The sequence below is a fragment of the Miniopterus schreibersii genome, assembly GCF_964146895.1.
Source record: "Miniopterus schreibersii genome assembly, chromosome: 16".
In the NCBI taxonomy this organism is placed as follows: domain Eukaryota; kingdom Metazoa; phylum Chordata; class Mammalia; order Chiroptera; family Miniopteridae; genus Miniopterus; species Miniopterus schreibersii.
Window position 1 is genome coordinate 10,314,275 of NC_138116.1, and position 22,337 is coordinate 10,336,611.

Here is a 22,337-nt window from a genome sequence, read left to right on the forward strand (position 1 = left end):
CTTCTCCAGGAGGCCTTCCTTGACCATCCCAGCTCATGATGAGCTTTCCTTCTTTGAATACCTAGAGACCTTATTGACTGTGCTGCCCATTTAACACTAAACATGCATCTGGTGTTATTGGGAACACATCTCCTCAACTAAACCAAAAACTCCCTAAGGGCAGGACCTCCACATAGTCTCTTTATCTCCTTCAGCCCCTCGTAAGGAACCTTACCTAGATTAGATGTCAATGGTTACTGACTCACCCATTGCTGGGTAGTACTCTACTTGGATATGGCTGACACCAAGGAATTCAAGCCACAGTGGGTATGCTGGTGAATTGTGAACATGTCCCTGGGATCCTAGACTTTGCAGGGAACTCATGAGATCATCCAGCTCAGGTTTCTGCCTTAACACAGATGTACCTTTAAGCCACCTAGACAAGGTAGTTGCTATACTGTCTTTAAGAGTTAAAGAGTTCACACTTTCCCCAAGACACCCAGAGTATCGGCATTCTGAGGTCTGTACATTTTCTCTATGGCATACATCAATTTCTCCTGTTTCAATTTAAATGCCTTTCCTCTTATTTAACCTTCTATGATCATAGACAACAACTTATAAGAAGTCTTCTCACGTCTCAGCTAAATCATCCTTTAGCCTTCTTTCTTTCAAGCTAAATGATTCTGAGCCCTTTAACCTTTCCTCATAGGACCAGCTCTCCATGCATTATGATTTTTGTCTCTTTTTCCTCTATCTCCTTCCAATAACCACAAGTGAGCATGGTATCCCAAGAAGGGGTAACCGTGCACAGTCGATGAGAACGCCTGCTTTCCAGCTGGACCTGCAAAAGTCCTCCGGGGCCATTCTGGATGCTACGAGGCTACTGCTGGTGCTGGAGGCAGTGGAGACAGTGGGGATACTGATCACAGACAGGACCATTTCTAGTGATTGTACATGTTGTACCCTGAATGAGGATATCCAATTGGGGGTGAGGGCTGGCTGAAACAAGCTCTGACCCCTGCCCAGAGGAAATGCTGCCATTTTCATATTCACACAAAGACTCTGCCTGGGCCATAATGAACAGAGACCAAAGGGGGTCAAGAACCTCACCATGGTAGTGGAGGCAGAGTAATGGTTGTCACTGTTAATGTGACACTGCCCATCATTGGGCTGGACAATGCCTGCCAGCCTCCCATCCAGTGCTATATGGGTCTTGGCATCAGTGGTAAACACCAGCAAGTGGGATGCATCATTCCTCCAGCCAATCTTCTCCTGTTTTTTTTAAAAAAGGCAAAAGAGAGAAAGCAACTTTAACCATGTCACTGGCCGAAAACAAAGACCCAAGGACCTGAAGGTCTGAACAAATTGTCTTGATGAAGGGCCTCAGTCTCCATCCTTGGAAAACAAGCTGAAACTTTCCAACTTAGGGGTTTCGGTTCTCTTAGGAAAACAGCCTCATAGCTGATTAGTTCAAGCAGCTGAGAGACTCTTGATTCAATTCCAAATATAACTTTTCCAGTGATAATCACATGGCCCATCTAGAAACCCACCTGCATCTGCAAAGCTGGGGTGGGCTAGAAGAAATCCTTTTTGAACACCTTCTGCTTTGCTGAGGTTAAGTTAACCCAGTTTGACGTCTTCCAGAGATGAGAAGATGCTCTCCCCAGAGAACATCTGGTACCATGTGGCTCAAAAAACTGCCAGCTCTGGCCAGGGAGCAGATACAAGCAGAGGTTGCTTATCAAGAGCAATTTATTGCTCATACTCTATGAAGCTCTGTTTGGTTCCTATCTCTTATTTCACACAGAAATCCCCACAGTTGAGCCACTTCCTCCCCATCTGATCTGCACTAACCACGCCTGGCACTCCATGCCCTCCAAACTCACATCACAGACTGTAGCCTGCATGATAGCATCAAAGCCACCCTCTGGGCCGTCTCGGTTCCGTGACACACTCTGCCTCTTCACCTCCTCATTGAAGCGGTTCACCTGGTCAGTCAGCGCCAGCACGTGCTTGTAGCCAAACATGGGCAAACACGTGGTCTTCATACTGGGAAGGGAGAAAGACTACTGAAGCAGACAGCCTGATGGAAAAGGCCACACGGGGAGTGGGAGTGGGAGGGGAAAAGAGGGGAACAAATACGGACAGTGGTATCCCCAAGCCAGTTCTATACAACCACAATTACCCAGACTGTGCAGGCCCCAAACCCCTTAAATTGCCACACTGACCTTACCCCCAGCTAGCCTAGAGGATAAGGGAATGAGCTATAAGACTACATTGCCTTGGTTCAAATCTCAGCTCCTCTACTTACAAGTCATGGGCCCCTGGGCAAGTTTCCCTATACTTAACCTATAAAAATGGGAATGAGAGCACACGTCTCATAAGAGTTGTTGTGAGGCTTAAATGAGTTAACACAAATAGAACGCTTAGATCAGAGTGAGGCTCTTGCTGTTGCTATCATCTTATTTTTCAAATTTCTCTAAAGTAACATTAACACAACGATAAAGCAAAAGTTTCTTCAATAACAATGTTCCTAAATTGACAGATCTGTGCCAGACAGGAGCATTTCTGTCCCCAGACCAATGGTTTGTTTGTTTAATTGATGGCTGACATCTTTGCTGTGGAACCTTACACCTCAGAAGCATAAAAAGGCATATCATATAACTTTGAAAGCCAAAAAGAAAATTTGTGCCTTTCAGGCTCAGAAACCATCATTTTAAATTATTATAATGCATGGATTTTCATAACCTCCACCAATGAAATAATAAGCATTTTAACCCTGTAAGACTCATACTCTTGATGAGGACAATGATGAAAATAACAATGAAATCATAATTCCTCTACTTATCCAGAAATTTCTCTCTACTTTTGATCTTATTCCTACCCCCCTACCATTCTCTTGTCTACAATTTATTTGTGACCAAGACTAAGAAGCTAATGGATTTTTTTCCTAGGTCTTCAAACAGCTTTTGGGATCTTTTGACACTACACTCTAGACCAATACTTGCCAGACAGGAAGACCAAGGTAGGGAGAAGATGTGATTTGGCCAGAAGGTAGCCAACAAAGCTACCCCAGAGCTAGAAATAGAAACCAGGACTTGAACCTGTCTGGGGGAAAGCGGAGGAGTAGACTCTGGATCCCAAGAGTGTACTACTTTGAGTCGGAGAAGTTATGGAGTTACTACGCTTCGGACTCTAGAAAAGGCTGGAACTATGTCCCACCCTGAATCTATAGCACCCACATAGAAGGCATTGTCTGTCTTAAATTCTCCTTGATTTAATTATTAAGGGGAATTTATTATGTCACAAACAGTGCTTTAAAAAACCTGTCTCTTAGCTTAATCCTTCCTCCCTCTGAAGGTCTCCTGCCCCTATCTGCTTTGCCCCCATGCCCTGTCTTGACTTCTGGAGGAAGACTTACTCATAGCAGGGGTTTCTGAGGGCCTCTGGTGGGGAGATGTACATGTATGGTGATGCAGGCTTGTCCACAAAGGCCCCAAAGCCAATCCGCAGGTTACTGGTGAGCTCGCGCATCTTGGAGGCCAGCTGGGTACCCAGGTTCTGGATGCTCCCCAGATCATCCTTCATGGAGTAAGACAGGTCCATCAAGTAGTAGATGTCCACAGGGTAATCCTCCACCTGTCGGACTTGGATGGAGAAACTCTTCGAATCATCTGGAAGGCAGAAGGGTGTCAGTTTTTCTCCTGTCTCTCTCTGAGACTTACTAAGTGGGTTTGGACACACTTAGGATTAAATAAGTTCTTGATCAAACTAAACTTTAAAAACCCTGGTCCCTTCTCTCCCTCTGCAATTCTATTCCCCTTCCAATCTCCTGACCCTCCCATTTTTAACCTTTTCCATTCTAATATTCTCCACCTCTAAGTTCCCATCCGCCTAATCCTCTGGATCCCAAGAGTCTACTACCCTGAGTCATTGAGGTTGTGGAAGTTACTACATACACTTCAGACTCTGGAACTATGCCCCACCCTGAATCCCACAGACCCCCGTGCCTTACTCATAGAAGGTACTTTCTTAAATTCTCCTAGATTTAATTAGAAAAGTCACAATCAGTGCTTCAGAAACCCTGTCTCTAGCTTAATCCTTCCTCCCTCCGTAGGTCTCCTGCCCTATTTTCTTTGCCCCCATGCCCCTGCCCCAATCTCACATGGAAAAGGGATTTACAACTTACTTTCTCATATCTCACTTGAGCCTCAACACAAAGCTACAAGCTGGATAAAATAGGGACTGGGGGAAAGAAGGGACAAACATTTTTTGAGTCCCTGCTACGTTAGAAGGGTTGAGTAACTTGCCCAAGGTCAAATAGTGAAGATTTAAACTCAGCTCTTCTGACTCCAAGTCACACCACCTCCCACTTTCTTCCATTCTCCTGCTAGCACCTTCGCCCGCACCCGTCTCTTCCTGCCCCGTTTCCATAGTGAGCTACTCCCCCAAGGCTTCCCCATCGGACCGCCAGCTCGCGCCCTGTGTCATCTGCCTGGTGTCCCCCCCATGGGCCCCATCCCTACCTGGCCGGAGTCGGAGTGCAATCCTCTGGGGACTGACTTGAGTGATCTGGGAGCTGTCGCCAGAGCCCTTGTCGCTGAGGGGCCTGGCCTCCAGGATGTTGGCCTCACTGAGGGGGAACTCGATGGACTCTGGGGCACACCTATCCTTCAGCAGATTCTCCTTCAGGTTACAGCGGGACGTGCCCAGAGGCAGGGTCTGTAAAACAGGAGCCCAAGAGGCAGCCCTGTGACTGGAGCTATGGTGGTTCTCTGCCTCCTGTGGGCTCTGCTGCCTCCCAAGGGTCTAGAGATTACCCAGCATTTTGGAGCTAAACCAGAATAAATAAACTCGTGTGGTCCTTTGTACAGATGGACAGAACTGAGGCAGCAGGAAGGCTGGGTGAGTACTCACTCACGCACTGGTAGCTAGGAAGAAAACCAATACAGTATGATGCCTGTTAAACTACTGCTTTTCAAATTCTGAAATACAACCCACTGTGGGTCCCCAAAATCAATGTAGTGGGTCTCAACCACCTATTTGTCAAATAAAATGCAATAAAACGGAAAAGAATAGCATAGAATAGACTAAAATAGAAGGTATCAAAGTATATAAATAGTAAAAGTAAATATTTTTTGTGAAACATTTATATATTGGAGAGTGGCGTGTAATATATAAAATACATAATGATATATAATCCACTTCTTTCTGGAGGTCAGGGTCAAAACAGTTCGGAAGCCATTGTGTTAAGGCACCGGCTAGGATCTGAGATCACGAGGGCAGGGACTGTTCCCTTTCAGTTCCCAGCACCAGACCCAGGACTGCCCACAGAGGCGATGGGGCAAGAAGTGCTGGGAGGCAGCAGAGAGTAGGGGCCAAGTGCACAGGAGTAGACTGGCTGAAGCTATATCTCAGCATTGCCTCTTCCTAGCCCGTCACCAGCATGAGTCACCAAAACTCTCCACACCTTGTTTCCCCAGCTATGCCATGAAGATAATAATAGCCCCAGCGTCACAGGGATGTCACGCAGGACTAAGACCATGCACGTAAAACACGTAGCATGGTGCCTGCCACAGGGTAAGTATTCAATAAATGATTCCTAGATACAGTAATTTTAAATAAGCTTCAAAAGCTTGGGCAAATCCCATGATGCTGGGCCACTGGCCAGAGCCTGTCCTATCACTTTAAGCTTCCCTCCCTCACCCTGGACAAAGAGCCAATTGACGACCCTTCCAAAAACCCTGGTGTGTGTTCCACAAGCCTCCGGAGCTCTGTGTGTTTACATCTGAGTCCCAAATGGGGGACATCTGCATTGGAAAGAACACTGGAAATCAGGAAACAGGTTCAATTCTAGGTCTGCCACTAACTAGACATGTGACCGCTCTGCTCCCAGCGCTGGCCAAGGACAGAATGACAGAGCACAGAACTTCCTGACATTTCATGTTTTTGTGCCCAAACTCCTCTTGCTGCCCCTGCCCATCTCCCGAAGCCTCTCCCTCAGGAAGCAGTCTCTCTCTCACTCAGAAAACTCCTCACCTTATCTCTGCCTCCAGCTGCCCACTAAGCCCCAGTGAGAAGCCCTTCCAAAAAAGGCAATGACTGCATCGACCAAGATGCTCTGAGGAGCAGAGTCTTTCCAGGACTAAGGCAGATGTTGAAGGAGACAGGGAAGGGTGAGACCAGGACACTGAGTGAGAGCAGCTAGGCCATCCTGCATCTTCAAGCTGCATCCGTGAAGGGAGAGAATGTTTGGAGTTTGGAGGGGGGATTTCCTGACCCCCATTTTCTAATGTGACAGTGCTCATTAGAAGAAGGTTTGAAGTGCTAAGCCTTGCTGACAGCCCTTATGATTTGTTATGAATCTCCTTAGAAATACAAACACTGAGAAACAAAACCTGACTCCATCCCTCCCCTCGTGGTCACTGACATCAGAGGTCAGGAACATAGCAGGCCTGCTCTTCCTGAGAGCCTCCTGCCCCAGAATACCAAGGTGGTGACCTCAACACACTTGGGCAGCATTCCCTTTCTTAATAATCCAGGCCAAGCAGGTAGAAAGACTGTCTCCAGGTTCCTCAGAGAGAAACTGGAAGGAGGAAGGGCACAATACTAAAGTTCCAGTTCCCAATGAAATCAGATGTTACACAAAAAGGGCAAAAATAACCAAGAGCCAGGGGAACATTGAAGCAGAGGGGTGGGAGGCTCAGGCCCACATGCTCTGTGACCCAGACTCCTGCCCTCTCCTGGGAGAGGGACACATGCTGTTAGTCCCATTCTCCAGGAACTCCACTGTGGAAATTGGAAAAGTACAGCATGAATAACTTTCATTACCCTACCTACCTCATGGGGTCGGTCAGGGGATAAAATAAGTCGCCTAGAAAGAAAGAAAAGCAGCAGAGGAGAATGAAATCATGTTAGTAACTAAAAAGAATTACATAGTGGCCTAAACCCTTCCCCCACAGAGGCAGGGAAGAAAATAAGCAGTTCCTCTTGGAAGCTTCTACTTCTCTAAACCCAACCCCGTTGTTCATCCTTGGATGTCATGCTGGGTGTGAGCTGGTCTACCTCCTGATGTGAACTCAGGACTATATAAAAATTCCCAGTATTTCCCTCCACCTTAGGGTTGCCAAATTCAGCAAATGCTTGAGACATTCTTATACTAAAAGTTATTTGTTCTTTAATTAAAATTTAACTGGGTGTCCTGTATTTTATATGGCAACTTTAGCTCCACCTCCACCCACCACGGCCCCAACGATTAGCAGTATTTCAATTAGCAGTATTTGCCAAACTTGCTGTTATAACAACCCGTTCTGATGCAATAGGTACAGGGTCCATCCTGGGAACTTTTATATTTAACCAACACCCTGGGTACTTTTTAGCACCAGATAAGTTTGGAAGGGTTTAGATTCCAACCTGGCACCAGGGAGGCCAAGACTACAAGCTGAATCTCTGTGTGAGGCCCTCTTTGCTAGATTCACAGCCCAAGGACAGCACATCACCCCAACCCGCGTCAGCTTCCAACCCCCCAAGAACACACCCTATGCGATGGGCCCAAAACTCTGCACTCATCCACATTGGCTATGTTTTCCTATAACGGGGCCAATGCTTGCTATACACACCCAGGGCTGCTGTCCTTGAGGACCAAGGGAAGGCTGAGCCCAACCAGTTGTTTTTCCAGACGCTGCCAATCCTGCCTACAACAGCCAAGGTAGAGAGGCAGAAGCAGAGGGCTCTCCAGGGTCAACTAATCAACAAATCACATACAAAATGGCCCACACAGCTCACTTTTGGTTTTGTAAGTCAACAGCCAAGATACTTTCAGCAGTTAAACTCAGCCTGTGCAGGGGAACCCTCAGGAAAAAAATAGCAATCACGTTCAGGTTCAGCCTGGGATTCCCACCTCCCGTTCATCCCTGGCTGACATGTTTTGTCCCACAAGGGGCTCCTCCGATAACCTCCTCTCCTCCCCCCTTCCCTGCTCTTCCCCTCTTCCTTTGACTTCCTCTCCTCCCTTTTTCCCTCTTGCCCAGAGACTGTTGTAGTCATTCACTAAACCCTTGACCTCCCCACTTTCCTGTTTAGATTCTTTTCTCCCAGAGCATATCTCATTGGACTTCCTTTCTCTGTTCATTAGTTGCCTTTGGTCCTAGCGCACCCAATTCCTCTCTGATTCCACCCCCATTCCTTGGCTGGTCCTGCCTTATGCTTTAGTCATACCCTGTACCTTCCCCCCTTGCCCTCCCCTGGTCTTCCCCATGGGACAAAATTCACCAGGGTCATCCATAAATAATCTGCATTTGCATCTCTGAAATCTGGTCAGGGGACTTAGAGGCTTCATTTGGTCAGGCCTCAGCATACCTCAGTTATACCCTTGTCCCTACACTGATCAAGAGAGGTGAGCCCAGCTGGGCATGGCTCAGTGGTTGAGCATCGACCTAGGATCCAGGCGATCAGGGTTCGATTCCCAGTCAGGGCACGTGGCCAGGGTTGCAGACTCGGTCCCCAGTTGGGGGGTTGCAGGAGGCAGCCGATCAATGACTCTCTCATCACTGATATTTTTAGCTCTCTCTCCCTCTCCCTTCCTCCCCCTGAAATCAATAAAGATATATTAAAAAAAAAAAAAAAAGACAGAAAGACAGACACTCCAAGAATATGTTTTCTCCCCCCCCCCCCCCCCCGACTCCTCTGGGCCACAGTTGTCTCCATTTTCTCTTGCTTTGGGAGGAAAAGGAGGGAGGAAGACACTAGGGTTCTCTCAGGACCCCCCCCCTCCAGCCAACTTCAGACCATCCATCCAGTAAGGCACCCTCCCCATCCAGTTCTCCCTTCTTCCAGGATTCAGCTGCAGAATTCCAACCTCCTTGTAAAAGAAGCTTAATACTGTCAGGATGGTGACCAATGGAAGATATGGCAAATGACAAGGGAGGAGACCACATCACACTTGAGCAGCCAGCTCGGCCCAGAGGGGTGGACAACCCTCTGCGGTGAAGAGGAAAGGCTCATTCCTCCCCCTCCACACCCCCACTCCCACTCCCACTCCCAGGGACTGTTTCATTTGCTAAATGAAGTCAATGTGGCCCAGATGTTGGGCAGCTGCCTCTGGAAGTGGTTCCCGTGCTGAATTGCACACAGGCCAAAGCAGTGTGTTGAGCTGGCCTCTGCCTCTGGCAGGCAGTCCTCCTGTAGAGGCATAAACACAGCCTCCCCCCACGCCCCCCCCCAGCCTGCCAGGGAAGTTTCCTTTTTAGGAAACTCAGCAGATAGGGAAGGAAATGAGGGCCTGGGTTAGAGCAGTCAGAAAGCTGCAGAGGGCAGGAACTTGCTGTTGTGACAGAGGGCACCTCAGGTGGCTGACCTGCAGCCGTGCCAGGAGTTCAGGTAACCAGGGGCCAGGCCAGTGACTCAGCCTCAGACTCTGTAATCACTGGAAACTCTCCAGCCGAACTCACGGCCCCCCCACCCTACCCCACCAGGTCTTGCCAGCTCCAAATTCCCATCCCAGCCACAAACACAGCCATTCCCCTCAGACACACTCATTCCCTAGGGCCCCAGACACAACAACCCTCTGCCTAGACACAGCTAAGCCTTTCCTGTCACCCTCCCATCCTCGTCAAATTGGTCCTTCTCTCACTGACACCTACGAGGGGGAAGGAAGGAGAAAAGGGAGAGAGACAGAGACAGAGACAGAGAGACAGAGAGGTAAAGCCACGGGCCCAGTCATCAGCAAGGAAAAGGAAAGAGACCTTGTGGTGAAACATCCCCCACACAAGGGCAAGATCCTTTTTTATTTGCCTTTTAAAAATTCTGGGGTGTCTATAAACCAGCATCCCCGCTGTACCTATAACCCTCTCCCACCTCTCCCTTTGAGACCTGAGGCCCTGCTCCCAGGGGGTATCCACCCCAGCAAGAAGCAAAGTGTGGTAGGGGTGGCGATGGCTACAGTGGTCCAGGAGGACCAACCAAATCAGCCAGGGCCGTGGGCCACGGGGGGACCCTGGATCGCATTCCCAGCAACACCCCCATAATAGCCACTTCAGCATCCATCAATGGGAAGGCTTCACCCTAGTTTTGCGCAGAAGGGACAAGGGGCTGTTCCCGCACAAAAGCAGCTAAGCCTGGGGGATAAGTAAGGTTAGGTGTCTGCTCCTTACCTCATCTGAGCACCAGGCACACGTGGGACTCACAGCCAGACATTGCTGGCAGGAGCTCACGCCTCGTGTGGTGCAGATGTTTGGTCCTGCAACAGAGAGACAAAGGCATTAGCCTTGATCTGACTTGATGAAGTAACGACCCTGCCCCATCCTTCCCAACTTTCCCAAATGCCCAGGTTTACAGCTCTCAGATGCACACACACCTCCCCCAGCCAGACCACAGACATTTACCAAACACAGGCTGTTTGAGGAAGGTTGGGGGAAACTTATCACTGACCTCCACTGATGAGGCCACAGTGATGCCAGGTGATGGAGCAAGACTGAGCCATGGACCAAAGGGTCAGCTCATAACTGATGGAAAGGCTTGAGTTAACAGCTTGGTTTGACACCTACACTGTGCAAATGAAAATCTGAGGTCCAGAGCAATGGCAATGTGTCCTTTCTCCAATTATTTTGATGATATATTCACAGCTACTACACAGGGGCTCCAAAGCCCTGATGCACTAACATTGATATGCAGCCTAAATTGGGGGGGGAAGGGGGCGGCCATGACAGGGTCCCACTGGCCTGCCAGGAAAAAGCAAATCTTCTGGAATCTTATCAAACTTCCCAATACATATATTTTCGGATCCAAGCACAGAATGCTCCAGGGAGAACTGCAGAAATGTTAGAAAAGGCTCACTGATATAAGCTGGAAGAATGCAGACTTTTGCACTTGGAAAGCCTGGACTATCTGAATTCTGAGCGCTCTTCTTATTAGCGGTATCATGGCCTTGGGCAACTCAAATAACCCCTATGAAATGACAATGTCTATTGCACAAGATGTGTGCAAGGATTCAGTGAGATGAGGGAGAAGTACTTGGTACCCTACAAAATGCCACTCAAATGTGACAGTCTTCATACTGTCCAAAGACAGAGAAAAAGCAGGGGGGACAAGCAGGGATAGCCAGAGGGACCAAAATAACCCCGAGAAACCCAGCCTGGAAGAAAACCTGCGGCTTTTGCTTGGATAGAAGCCCCCATCCTCAGTGCTTCCCTAGCTCAGGTAAACCTGGCCTCAGCCAGGCAAACCCTTCAGCGCCCCTAGGAACGCCTTTTCCAATATAGGGAGCAATGAGGAAGACCCACTCTTCCCCGTGACCCAGTTATCCTGACAGGGCCTTCATCCAGTCTGCTAAAGTGGCCCCTCTGCGCCCAGCTGGTGAGACCAGCAAATCTATTTTGTGGAGGTTGTGGGCACTGGGTGCTGACTGGTAGCTTAGGGATTATCTGGTTTCCTAGTGGTGTGTACCTTTACTTGACTTCGATCCATTAAAATACAGCTCTTTAAGAGTACAGGTTCACTTACAAAAAACCAACAGCAATGGAAATGATTCTCAGTGAGGACAATGTCTATGATTCTTACCCAACAGCAGCATGAATGATTGCTATCTGGTAGAAAAGATAACCCCCAAAGGTTAGGGTTTACTGCCTTGTAGAACACAAACCAATTCTGAATCACAATTGCTCTTTCTCCAGCCAGATGTGAACACAGCCCCCCTTTATTGCCTATTGGAAGAGTTCTGAGAGGAGCACAGCCTGAACTATTTTATGTATCTGCTTCCCTTTTTGAAGTTTCCGAGGCCATTGGCATCGAGGAAGGTAATTTTGGACATAAATGCCATTGATTTTCACTAGGGAAAGGAGACCACGTGAAGAGTTAGGAGGAGAGGACTGTGGAGGGTGTGGGCACTGTCCAATTATTTTTGGAAAACTTTCCCAGTCTATACATTTATCCATCCTTTCATTCTCAAATTATTTCTCAAATTCATTCTTCTGAGTCCTTGACTTGCAGCCACAATGGGAAGCCTCGTCAGATGTGAAATAAGTAACAGCAAGACCCCCTCCCAGTGAACAGCAGCCCTGACCCCAGAGGATGAGCTGCTGGGGTTTGTTCTTTAGGAAGTCGTGCCTAAGCGTGATGGCTGCCTAGTTCCCCTTACCATCTCTTTTTAATGAATCATAGGTTGATTTCATGAGAACCAACAACCCTCCCCCGCATGCTACCCCCTACCAAGACCTGTCACCAAGGGCAAGTTCCTGGAATGCAGTGGCTGAAAGTGATTCACTCATCAGAGGTCTCTGAGCCTGGCCCATGCTGATTCAATGAGCTGCTTCTCTGAAGCCACCTCTCCCTTCTGAACATGTGGAAGGAGTTTGGGCCTCTGTTTCCCGTCATTCATAAGGCCTATGTTCCTGTTCAGCCTCAGGGGCCCAGACTCAGCCCTGCTGGAGAAATGGGGATCTTCATCAGAACTCTATCATGGCCAAAAACAAACTCTTACCACCCCTTTCTTCTCTGACAGTTTAGCCAGAGCAGGGGAACAAGGGGGACCGGCCTTGGTCTTCACAGGGTGATTATAAGGATTCAATGAACCAATCCCTATCCAGCTCTTAGCACAACCGCTGGCACACAGAAAGTACTCAATGAATGCTTCTACAACTGCTATTGGTTTCGTTGTTGCTGTTTTATCCTAAGTACCAAGCTGTTTAAGGCCAGTGAATGTTTTACTTTCTTTAGCTCCCCGCCCTCCAAGACACCATTCTGCTGAGTAGGCCCTGAACACACGTGTGGTGAGGGCCTGGAGCCAGATGCTTCAGGCTAGGGGACAATGATCGTCAGATCTGGCTTCTAAATGGAGTTAGGAATGCTGGTGTTCAAAAATCCACGTTAGGAGGGATGGCCAAGAAGAGCAGGCCAGTCAGAAACAATAGACAAGAGGAGCCAAGAAGTTTGCCTGGAAAGTAGAAGTAGAAAGCTATGCCTTGGCATCTCAGCCCCATTCACAGAACCAGAAAAGAAACAAAGGGTGGGGAAAATGGAGAGGAAAAATAAAAACAAGGAAGTCATAATGCGTCAATGAGAGCTATTTTGAGGACGTGCTGTCCAATGAGACAGGATGTCAGAATGCAGAAACAGGCCACCCTCGTGGGGCCAGGGGATTTCAGGAGAGGGCTGTCAGAGGGAGAGGTGTTAGTGGGAAGAAGATATGTACTGCAGACACTATGGACATCTCTCTTACTGTCAGCCAGGCAGTCCTGGCCTGGGGCCCCAGCCCTGCCCCTGACTTTTGGCTCATCACTAATGAGGTCCATGGGGACCCAGGGTGACTCAGGCAGTGCCTGATCTTCCAGCCCAGTCACCTGGCTGGGTGAGTCATCCGAAAACAAAACATCTCATGCTAACTGCCCTATGGGTACACAAGTGGTTTCTCTAGAGCAAGTTGCTAAGAGAGTTTTTTTATTTTTTTTATTTCATTAAATGTAGCAGCGGTTCAGTAACACAAGAAAGGGGAAGGAGACAGGAAGGTGGAGTGGAAGGTAACACATACCTCCATGCTCTGAGCAGAAAGCTCCAGTAAGCATTGCCCAAAGCAGTAGGAAATCCAAACTACCATGTAGGATGCATCCTGATTTTAGAGATTTCAAAATGTTTTTTTAAAGTACATCAGAGCCAATTAAGTAGGGTATTTAACATCGGAAGGCATTTGTGTACAATTTGCTTCCACCAATATTAAAATGTGTTATGGGTTGAACTGAGTCCCCCCAAAAGATATGTTGAAGTCCTAATCCCCAGCACCTATGATTGTGACCTTATTTGAAAATAGGGTTCTTGGAGATGTAATCAAGATGAAATCATTAGGGTAGGCCCTAATCCAATAAGACTGATGTCCTTATAAGAGGTAAAGATGAATTGCAGACAGAGATACAGAAGGAGAATGCCACGTGATGACAAAGAGATTGTAGTGTTGCAACTGGAAGGCAAGGAGTGCCAAGGACTGCCAGCCACCACCAGAAGACAGGAAGACACAAGGAAGGATTCTCTCCAGAGTCTTAAAGGGAGCAGGGCCCTGCCAACACCTTGATTTCAGATTTCTAGGCTCCAGAGAGAATACATTTCTGTTGTCTTAAGCCACCCAGTCATGGCAGCCCTATGACCCTAATACAAAATGGATTTGCATTTCCATAGCAAATATGATAGGATTTTGAGAAACATTGCCCTGAAATACTCTACATAATTGAGACAAGCCAGCTTGGAATGAAAACTTTGCTATGGTTAATCCACCTATGGACAGTGGAAAAGTGGTTAGTTTTACACTTTTCTACTCATATATATCAACGGTGTCAGTGTTCATTCATTCATTCACTCAACACATTTTTATTGAGCACCTAACTGTGCCCAGCTCTCTTCTAGGCACTGCAAACACATTGATGAACTCAACAAACCTACTCTTGTGGAGCTCAAATTTCAGTGAGGAAGGTGAAAACAAAACATACACAACAAAAAGTACAATTTCAAATGGTGGTAAACGCTTTAGAAAATAAAGCAGGATGGAGGTATCGTGTCATTGAGAGGAGGGAGACTCCTTTAGAGAAGGTGGTCAGGAAAGGCCTGAGTTGACATCTCAATATGATACATAGAAGGAAGTCTTGGTAAGATCTAGGGGATGAGCATCACAGAAAATAAACCATGACAAGAGCTAGATGGACCTCAGCCTCTTAAAGACATAGTGAGAGGAAGGAGGAGAGACGCAGAGAGGTGGTTAGAGAAGCAGTCAGGGATGGTAACACTAGGACACTGTAGCCGTGGTAGGGAGCACAGCTTTCATTTTCCATGTGGTGGGAAGCCACTGGAGGAATCTGAGCAGAGGTGAGCAGCAAAAGATCATCCAAGACCAGAAAAAGACCAATTGGGAAGCTATTACAATAATCCAGGCAACGGATGGCAGGGGGGTGGATTTGGATGGTAGTGGTGTCAACAGTGTGGTCAGACCCTTAGATATATGCCGAGGACTTGCTGGTGAACAGCATGTGAGGCATGATGGAAAGATGGGAAAGGATTTTGCTCTGAGCAAGTAAATCCCGTTGGACAAAGCTCAAATGTTTTGATCACTGGTTATACCCTTTCACTGACCCTTCAGCCAGTAGATCCTGCCCTTGGAAGTGAAGCCAGATCATGTCTGGTTATCATCTTTAACTGCACTAACTAGGTAGCCATGTGCTGAACACTCTATAAAGCCCATCCTCAGAGTCCTGTCTTTCTGCCCTCCGACCCACCCCTCCCCTTTGACAGCTGCCAGTCTGTTCTCTGCATCTATGAGTCTGTTTCCGTTTTGTTTGTTCATTTGTATTGTTCTTTAGATACCACATATAAGTGAAATCACATGGTATTTGTCTTTCTTTGGCTGACTTATTTCACTTAGCATGGTATCCTCTAGGTCCATCCATGCTGTCACAAATGGTCAGATTTCGTTCTTTTTTTATGGCCGAGTAATATTCCATTATATATACATACCACATCTTCTTTATTCACTGGTCTACTGATGAGCACTTGGGTTGCTTCCATAGTTTGGCTATTGTAATAATGCTGCTTTGACATAGGGGCGCATATATTCTTTCGATTAGTGTTTCGGGGTTCTTTGGATATATACCCAGAAGTGGAGTCACAGGGTCATAAAGTAGTTCCATTTTTAATTTTTTGAGGAACCTCCATACTGTTTTCCAGTATGACTGGCTGCACCAATCTGCACAAAGGTTCCCTTTCCTCCAAGTCCTCAGTGGCCTACCTGATATCTGATTCAAATGCTGCATCTCAAGTTCTGGAAAATTTTATCAGTACAGGCCTCGCCTTCCATCTCATTCATGCAGGGCAGAGAAGAGGCAAGCCTGTACCAAGCTCTGCTTGAGGCCCAGCCCAGCAGCGCCCTGGGAGTGACCTCCTTGCCATCAGCTGGCCACTTCTGCTGCTTTTCCTCCTCCAGCTCATGTCTTGTGGGTTTGGACAGCAGACAATGGTGCTGCCACCAGTCCTCGCTGCCAACCCGTCTTGGTAGGAAGGCAAATTGGTCGCACCATTTGGGAGGACAATTTGGCAAAACCTATTAAAATTTAAATATCTTGTCCTTTGACCCAGCAACTTTAGTTCAAAAAATTCAGCCTCTGGAAACACTTGAACAAAGAGGCATAATAATGAATAAGGGTGTCCCCTGCAGTCTTACTTGTAGTAGCAGATAACTGGGAATGACCCAATGTCTGCCAACAGGAAACTGGTTAAGAAAATTCAGGTATATCCATATAACAGTATACCGAATTATAACCCCTGGGATAAATGATGGCAAGCCATAAACTGACATAAAAAGATGCCTAGTGTATATTACTAAGTGACAATGATCCCGTTACAATAATCCTGCTTGAGAAATAACAATAATGATAAATAATTATATTTATCAAGAATTTCATTAGCAAGGAGATGTAGGGTTGACTACATGGACTTTTAAAGTGGCTACTAAATGTGCCTTTTGCTAAACATCTGGAGCTCTCTTCTAGAATGAAGTTTTTGAAGCATACTTTTAGCTTGCAGACCTCTTTTTTCCCTCCAAAAAAATCCTTACATGGAATTCCACGTTATGCATCAGATAAAAGGAAAACTCCAGTTGATGGTGGGAAGGGGCAGGAGCAAACCAAAGCCTTTCCCTTCATCTCCTTTGCCTGTTTCTCTGGCCCTAAGACACCAAAAGACTGAGGTCCAGAGGTAAGATGACTTGTTTAAAGTCACCTGGGAAATTGATTAAAAAGCCTGTAGAGCCACAAATCAAATATGGGTTCTCAATTCCAGACCCACAGTTCTTTTCACACTGAAGTGCTGTTGGTTTTCTATATGAAAGGAAGTAGCTTTTGTAAGTTTTAAAAATGTGACACGTTTAGGTAAAGGAATACACATGCACATGAGAGAAAGATCTAAACTGAGCACCCTGGGGATCTGATCCATAGTGGGCATTATGGGGAAAGAGAAGTAGAGGGGAACCAACCACTTTACTCTCCAATGTTTGACTTTCTTATAATGACCATATATCATCTCACTCTCTCCTTGAACACTTGAATGTCTTTACTAACTGAACTAAGAAATGCTGAGAGGGAGGGGAAGTCATCTTTTTGTGGGAACATGACAGAAAGCAGAAAGGAAGACTTACGGTGGGATTTTTTTTCAGAGATGCTACCAAAAAAAATGTAAAAGTTAGAACAGCCCCAGGTTTACTTAACAGCTTCTGCCTCCAAGGATTGTGACATACCATATTTGGCCACAAACTAGTCAATGCTTTTAGGACCAAAAATAAGTGCCAGTTGCTGGAAAAATCTCTCCAATATCCTGAAGACATTACTACTTAGCACTTGGGAAATCTAACGGCTTGATTTACAGGGCTCAAATGCATCTGTCCAATTAGAAAATTTAGAAATTGGGAATTGGATCCAGGTCTAATGGATATAGCCCCCTGCTATCAGGGTAACTATGTCAATATCTGAGGAAGATGATGTTTCCTTGGATAACCTCTTAGCGTTCTGATACATGCAACAACAACCAAGGAATCTCAAGTGTATCATACTAAGTGAAAGAAGCCAGACTTGGAAGACTACATACTGTATTTCATTTATATCATATGCTATAAATAGCAGGACTAAAGGACAGGACACAGATCAGTGGTTGCCAGAAACTAAAAATGGGGAAAGAGAATTGATGACAAAGGAGCTCAAGGGAACTGTTTAGGGCAGCTATTTCAACTGGTGTGTCGCAGCAGGCACACTGGCATGTCTCAAGAATTCTTAAAACATGCAATACCTATTTAGTGAGGAGCACTGACCTCTTTTCCCTTAGATTATTAAAAAAAATGACAACAGCCAACACAACAGTAGCTGTCTGGTGTGAATGAATCAATATTATAGCCTTTTTGTGGGTCAGATCAGCAAAAAATGTAATAGATTTTTTTAGTAATTAGCTTATATGTGCCACAAGATGAAAAAGATTGAAAATCGCTGGCTTGGGGTGATGGAAATACTCTATATCTTGGTGATGGTGATGGTCACCTGAATGTATGCATTTGTCAAAATCCATAGAACTGTACACCTAAAATGAATGACTTATACTGTACGTAAATTATACCTCAAGAAACTTAACTTTTAAAAATGAGTGTTCCTGGAGATACCATGTGCATGGGGAGAAAGGCAAATTTTCTCCATTTTTTGCTGGAGAGTTTCACATTTAAATAAATGCCAGCATTTCACTCGGGGAGACTAGGCAGTGTGATTTCCCTGCTCCCACCTGCATTTCCACTTGTGACCTGAGCTCCATCAGGGACAATGACCTTCCCGCTCAGGAAGGGTCAGGGTTCAGGAGAAGGGGCGAGGGGGCGAAGCAGCAGGCCAGCTCTGTGGGCAGCAGAGGGGGCTGGGTCGAGTCCAGTGGTTTATCCCTGAAGCTGCTCAGTCATTCCCCCAGTTAATTATCTGTCTGCTGATTCACGACTGTGGTTCCTGTGGGCATGCTTCCTCACTATTCCTGCCAACAAGGGCAGGAGGATCCTTAGGGCTGGGAGGGGATGATAACCAGAGATCCCGAGTGGGGTGGCGCGTTGCAGAGGAAGAATTCCTATTAGGAAATCCCAGAGTCACACCCAGACTCGCCCTCCTCGCTTGCTGCCCCAGGAGACCTCTGCAGCTCGCACTCAGTTTTGAGTAGGATAAAGGAGAATGCTGCCCTCCTGGTGTCCCCTCCAGGAAGGCTGGGGGGAGCCAGACACTTCACAGAGGGTCCCCTGACTTCCCAGCACCCTCAGGTCAGATGTATAAATGGTGCGATAGTGCAAATGTCCAAATGCCCAAAGAACTCGTAGCCTCGGCTGTATTCTACTCTCCTCCAGACTGCCCAGGTGGAGCATGTGAGGATCTTCCGTGAATGAAAGCAGATATTCAACTACTGAGTTCTGAAGGTGAAACACATCACCTCCAGATGCCTTTTCCTGGCATTCCGTAGGCATTTATGTTGCTGCCTACATGCCAGGCACCAGGCATAGAATGTCGAACAAAGACACATGCCCTTCTCTTCACGGAACCTGAAATCCTGTGGATCACTTTTCCTTTCCTCTTGACCCAGAGACAGGATTTAAGGTTTTCTCATGGACAAAGCAAATGTATAAGCCTCTCTCCTCCTTGGCCTCTTCTGCAGGTTCTCGATGGGACAGAGTGGCCGAGATATGCCAAGCCGCCAATAGGGAATGGGTTGAAATCAGAAGGGGCCCTTTGCCACATAGGTGTGGGAAAAGGGACCCCAACGGTCTCATCCTGGGAGTCTGGGTTGCCCACATTCATGAAGCAGTGACAGCTCTTGCTTCCAATACGTAGTAGGTACTATGTACAGCAAGAATAATGGCAATAGTAGATGCCATTTATTGAATACCTATATTTATTTTGTGCCTTTATCTCATTTAATTGGTGTAATCATAGAAGTATTGTGTTCTCCACTTTACAGATGAGGAAACTGAGGGCTCAAGAGACTAAGTAACTTGCCCTAGGCCACAGAGCCAGTAAGAGTTAAAATCAAGACTTAAACCCACATCTGACTGGCTGTAAGCCATAGCTGTCCCTTTCCCCAGCCAACAAGCTTTCCTCCCATGTCTTCTCAGGCACTGAGGGTTGCTACAGAGAGTTCAGTTATAGTTTCCAAGACTCAGGAGGAGGAATCAGTACTTCAGCTCAGAACCAATCAATTTAGATGACAGCAAACAAAACTTGTTATCCATGGGATTCCATGTTAGAATAAAGACCTATATATTGGGAAACCACAAAGCCCAATACTTCTTGGGTGATGCTAAAAAGATCACCTTTGTACATAGATTCCAAAATTCAGCTCTTCCCTCAACCTCTCTTCTCCCCATACCAGTCTCTACTATCCTGGGACAGTGTCTCTCTGCCACCCACACCCAGCTCTTTCTGTGTCCCTTCAATACCGTGTGTCGCAACATAACTCTCCTATTCTTACCCTACTGCCTGCTTCCCCAGGGATCTGATGACACCTGCAACCCAGCCACCAGTAGTGTTTAAGAGCATGGGGGTTTTAAATATAAAAGATCTGCTTTTACTGGGGGCTGATTACTCGGAGGTCTGGCTCTAGAGCTGATGCTCTTAAACACTACTCTACCCTGCCTCAGAGGGAGTCTGGGACTAGCTCAGCACAACCAGTCACCACTGCAGAAATCACCCAAATCACAAGGAATCTGTGAACAGATCTACAGGATACTGAAATGCAAGCTTCGGTATGCCAATGCAGTAGAATCCTACATGGGTCATTACAATGTGTAAACCAGATCAACAAAAGATATTCTAAGGTTGAGGGGTGGAGAGAAACACACCAAAATAACACATGCACTCATCCTCACTAATATTGAGCCACGAACCATGCCAGGCTGTACCTTGTGTTACCTTGCTTCTAAAACTGTAAAAAATATATAATGATTAGACTCAGAAATCATCCAGGAATTCAGAAAGCTGAGGATGTGAAAAGAAAACAGAAAATGGTTTACGTTCACAGAAGCAGGCTCTCCCTAAGAGACAGCTGAGCTGTCCTGTATTTCCCCCTTGCCCCGTCAACAGCAGGCAGCACCTGAACCAGGGCTGCAACAACTCCCGGGGGCATGCTGGGGACTCACATTTCTGTGCCACGGTCATGGGGCTGCTCACTGCACACGAAAGGCACCAGTTGACCCGTCTGTGCTTCTATCACATGGGAAGCTTCAGCAGTAACAACTCCAGCAGCCCCCGAGAAGTGTCTGTAACTTCTCCATGAAGATTATCACTCACAGAATGTGGTGATGGTGTCACGGGTGTACACTTCTCTCCAAACTCATCAAGTTCTATATATTAAATATATACAGCATGTTTGTATGTCAACCACATGTGATCTTTTTTTAAAAAGATATTGTTGCCTTGTCCTGTATAATCTCTTACACACACACACAAGTCTCGAAGGTAGTCATCAAAGTATTTTTGAATAGCTATCTGAAATGGACGGATCAATAAATCTTACTTTTAAATTTAAAAAAAGTACCTTCTGCAGGACCTAAATTGTTACAATGAATACCACTCCTTTCACGGAAAGTACGGCAATGAACACGCGTGCCCCTCTGCGGGGGAACACTCGCCCTGGGGGGTCACAGGACTCTGGAAAAAGGGGGGGCGCACCTCGAGGCGCGCGGCGCTCTGCCCCTCCCCAGCACCAAGCCGCCGACAGCAAGCGCAGCCGCGGGAGACAAAGCCGGGGATCCGAGCCAGCTTCGGGGACCCTTGGGGGGCTCCCCGCGCACGCTGGAGGCGTTTCGGGTGCGAGGTGCGCGCCGGAAGCAGAGGCGCCGCTGCCCCCCGGGAACACCGTGCGGGGCAGAGCCGCACCCCCCCCCCCCCCCCGAGTCGCTCCCGCCGGGAGCCACCACGTTAAACACAATAAATGAGAAAACTACAACTCGGGAGAAGTGCGCGCGCCCTCGGCGGAGAAGCTACAGCCGCGCGCCTCAGCCCACGCGCGGCCCGCCCCGGGAAGCCGCGGCCGGCCTCCCAGCCCACGGGCCAGGCCACCTGTGCCGAGCGCGGGGCGCCCCCCGCGGCGACCGGCTGCGTCCCCGGGAGGACCCGCCTCCGGGCGCCCATCGCCCGCCGCCCCGGGCCGGGAAGGTCCCCGCGCCGGGCTCCGACGGCCCCCGCCTCCCGCGCCCGTTGCGCGCAGCCGGGCGGGACCCGCCCGCCGGGGTTCCCGCTCCGACGGTGCGACCCCGGCCGCGGCGGGACGCGGCGCGCTCCCAGGGCCCGCGCTGCCGCCACCCGCGCCCCACTCACCCGCGCCGACGCCGCCCGCCAGCGCCCCCAGCAGCAGCGCCGCAGCCCAGAGCGGCTGCGCTCGCATCTCGCCTGCCCCGCGCCGGCAGCAGCGCCCGCGGCCGCTTTTCCCGCAGCTGGAGGGGAGGGGCGGGCAGGGGACGCCGTGGGTGGGACGCAACGGGGCGGGCCACGGACTCGCGCTTCCTCCCCTAGGGCCCTTTTCTGGACCTCGTGCCGGGGAGTGGGCGGCGGAAAACCGCGCCTCCTTTCCCACCGCCGCCATCCGCGGGCGGGCGGGCGAGGCTGGGACCGCAGGGGCCGTGGGCTCGGCCCGTCTTCCGCAGGCACCCTGGCCCAGGGTGCAGCCCGTGCGCTGGGCATGCTCGGAAAAGCCAGGAGCGTGTGGTCCCTCTCCCGGCCCCTCTCCCGGTCGAGTCCCGGCTTCTCAGAGACGCCCGCATGGCTCCCTCTTCCACCTGCATTGCCCCTTCCCTCTGTGCCTTGAGGATCACTCCTTCGCAGTTTCAT

General features: G+C 48.2%; 1 protein-coding gene across 1 annotated transcript in view; it reads right to left on the reverse strand.

Annotated features, from left to right (window-relative positions):
* The window catches only part of ITGB3 (integrin subunit beta 3), a 42,522-nt gene extending 20,601 nt beyond the window's left edge, over window positions 1-21,921 (reverse strand). Inside the window, exons 1-6 of the mRNA XM_081161058.1 lie at window positions 21,828-21,921; window positions 10,131-10,216; window positions 4,506-4,701; window positions 3,401-3,653; window positions 1,866-2,028; window positions 1,090-1,251 (exon numbers count right to left, since the gene is read on the reverse strand). Coding sequence (XP_081017184.1) covers window positions 1,090-1,251; window positions 1,866-2,028; window positions 3,401-3,653; window positions 4,506-4,701; window positions 10,131-10,216; window positions 21,828-21,894 — 927 coding nt within the window. The 5' untranslated portion in view covers window positions 21,895-21,921. The remainder of the gene's footprint in view (window positions 1-1,089; window positions 1,252-1,865; window positions 2,029-3,400; window positions 3,654-4,505; window positions 4,702-10,130; window positions 10,217-21,827) is intronic.
* Window positions 21,922-22,337: the final 416 nt, after the last annotated feature.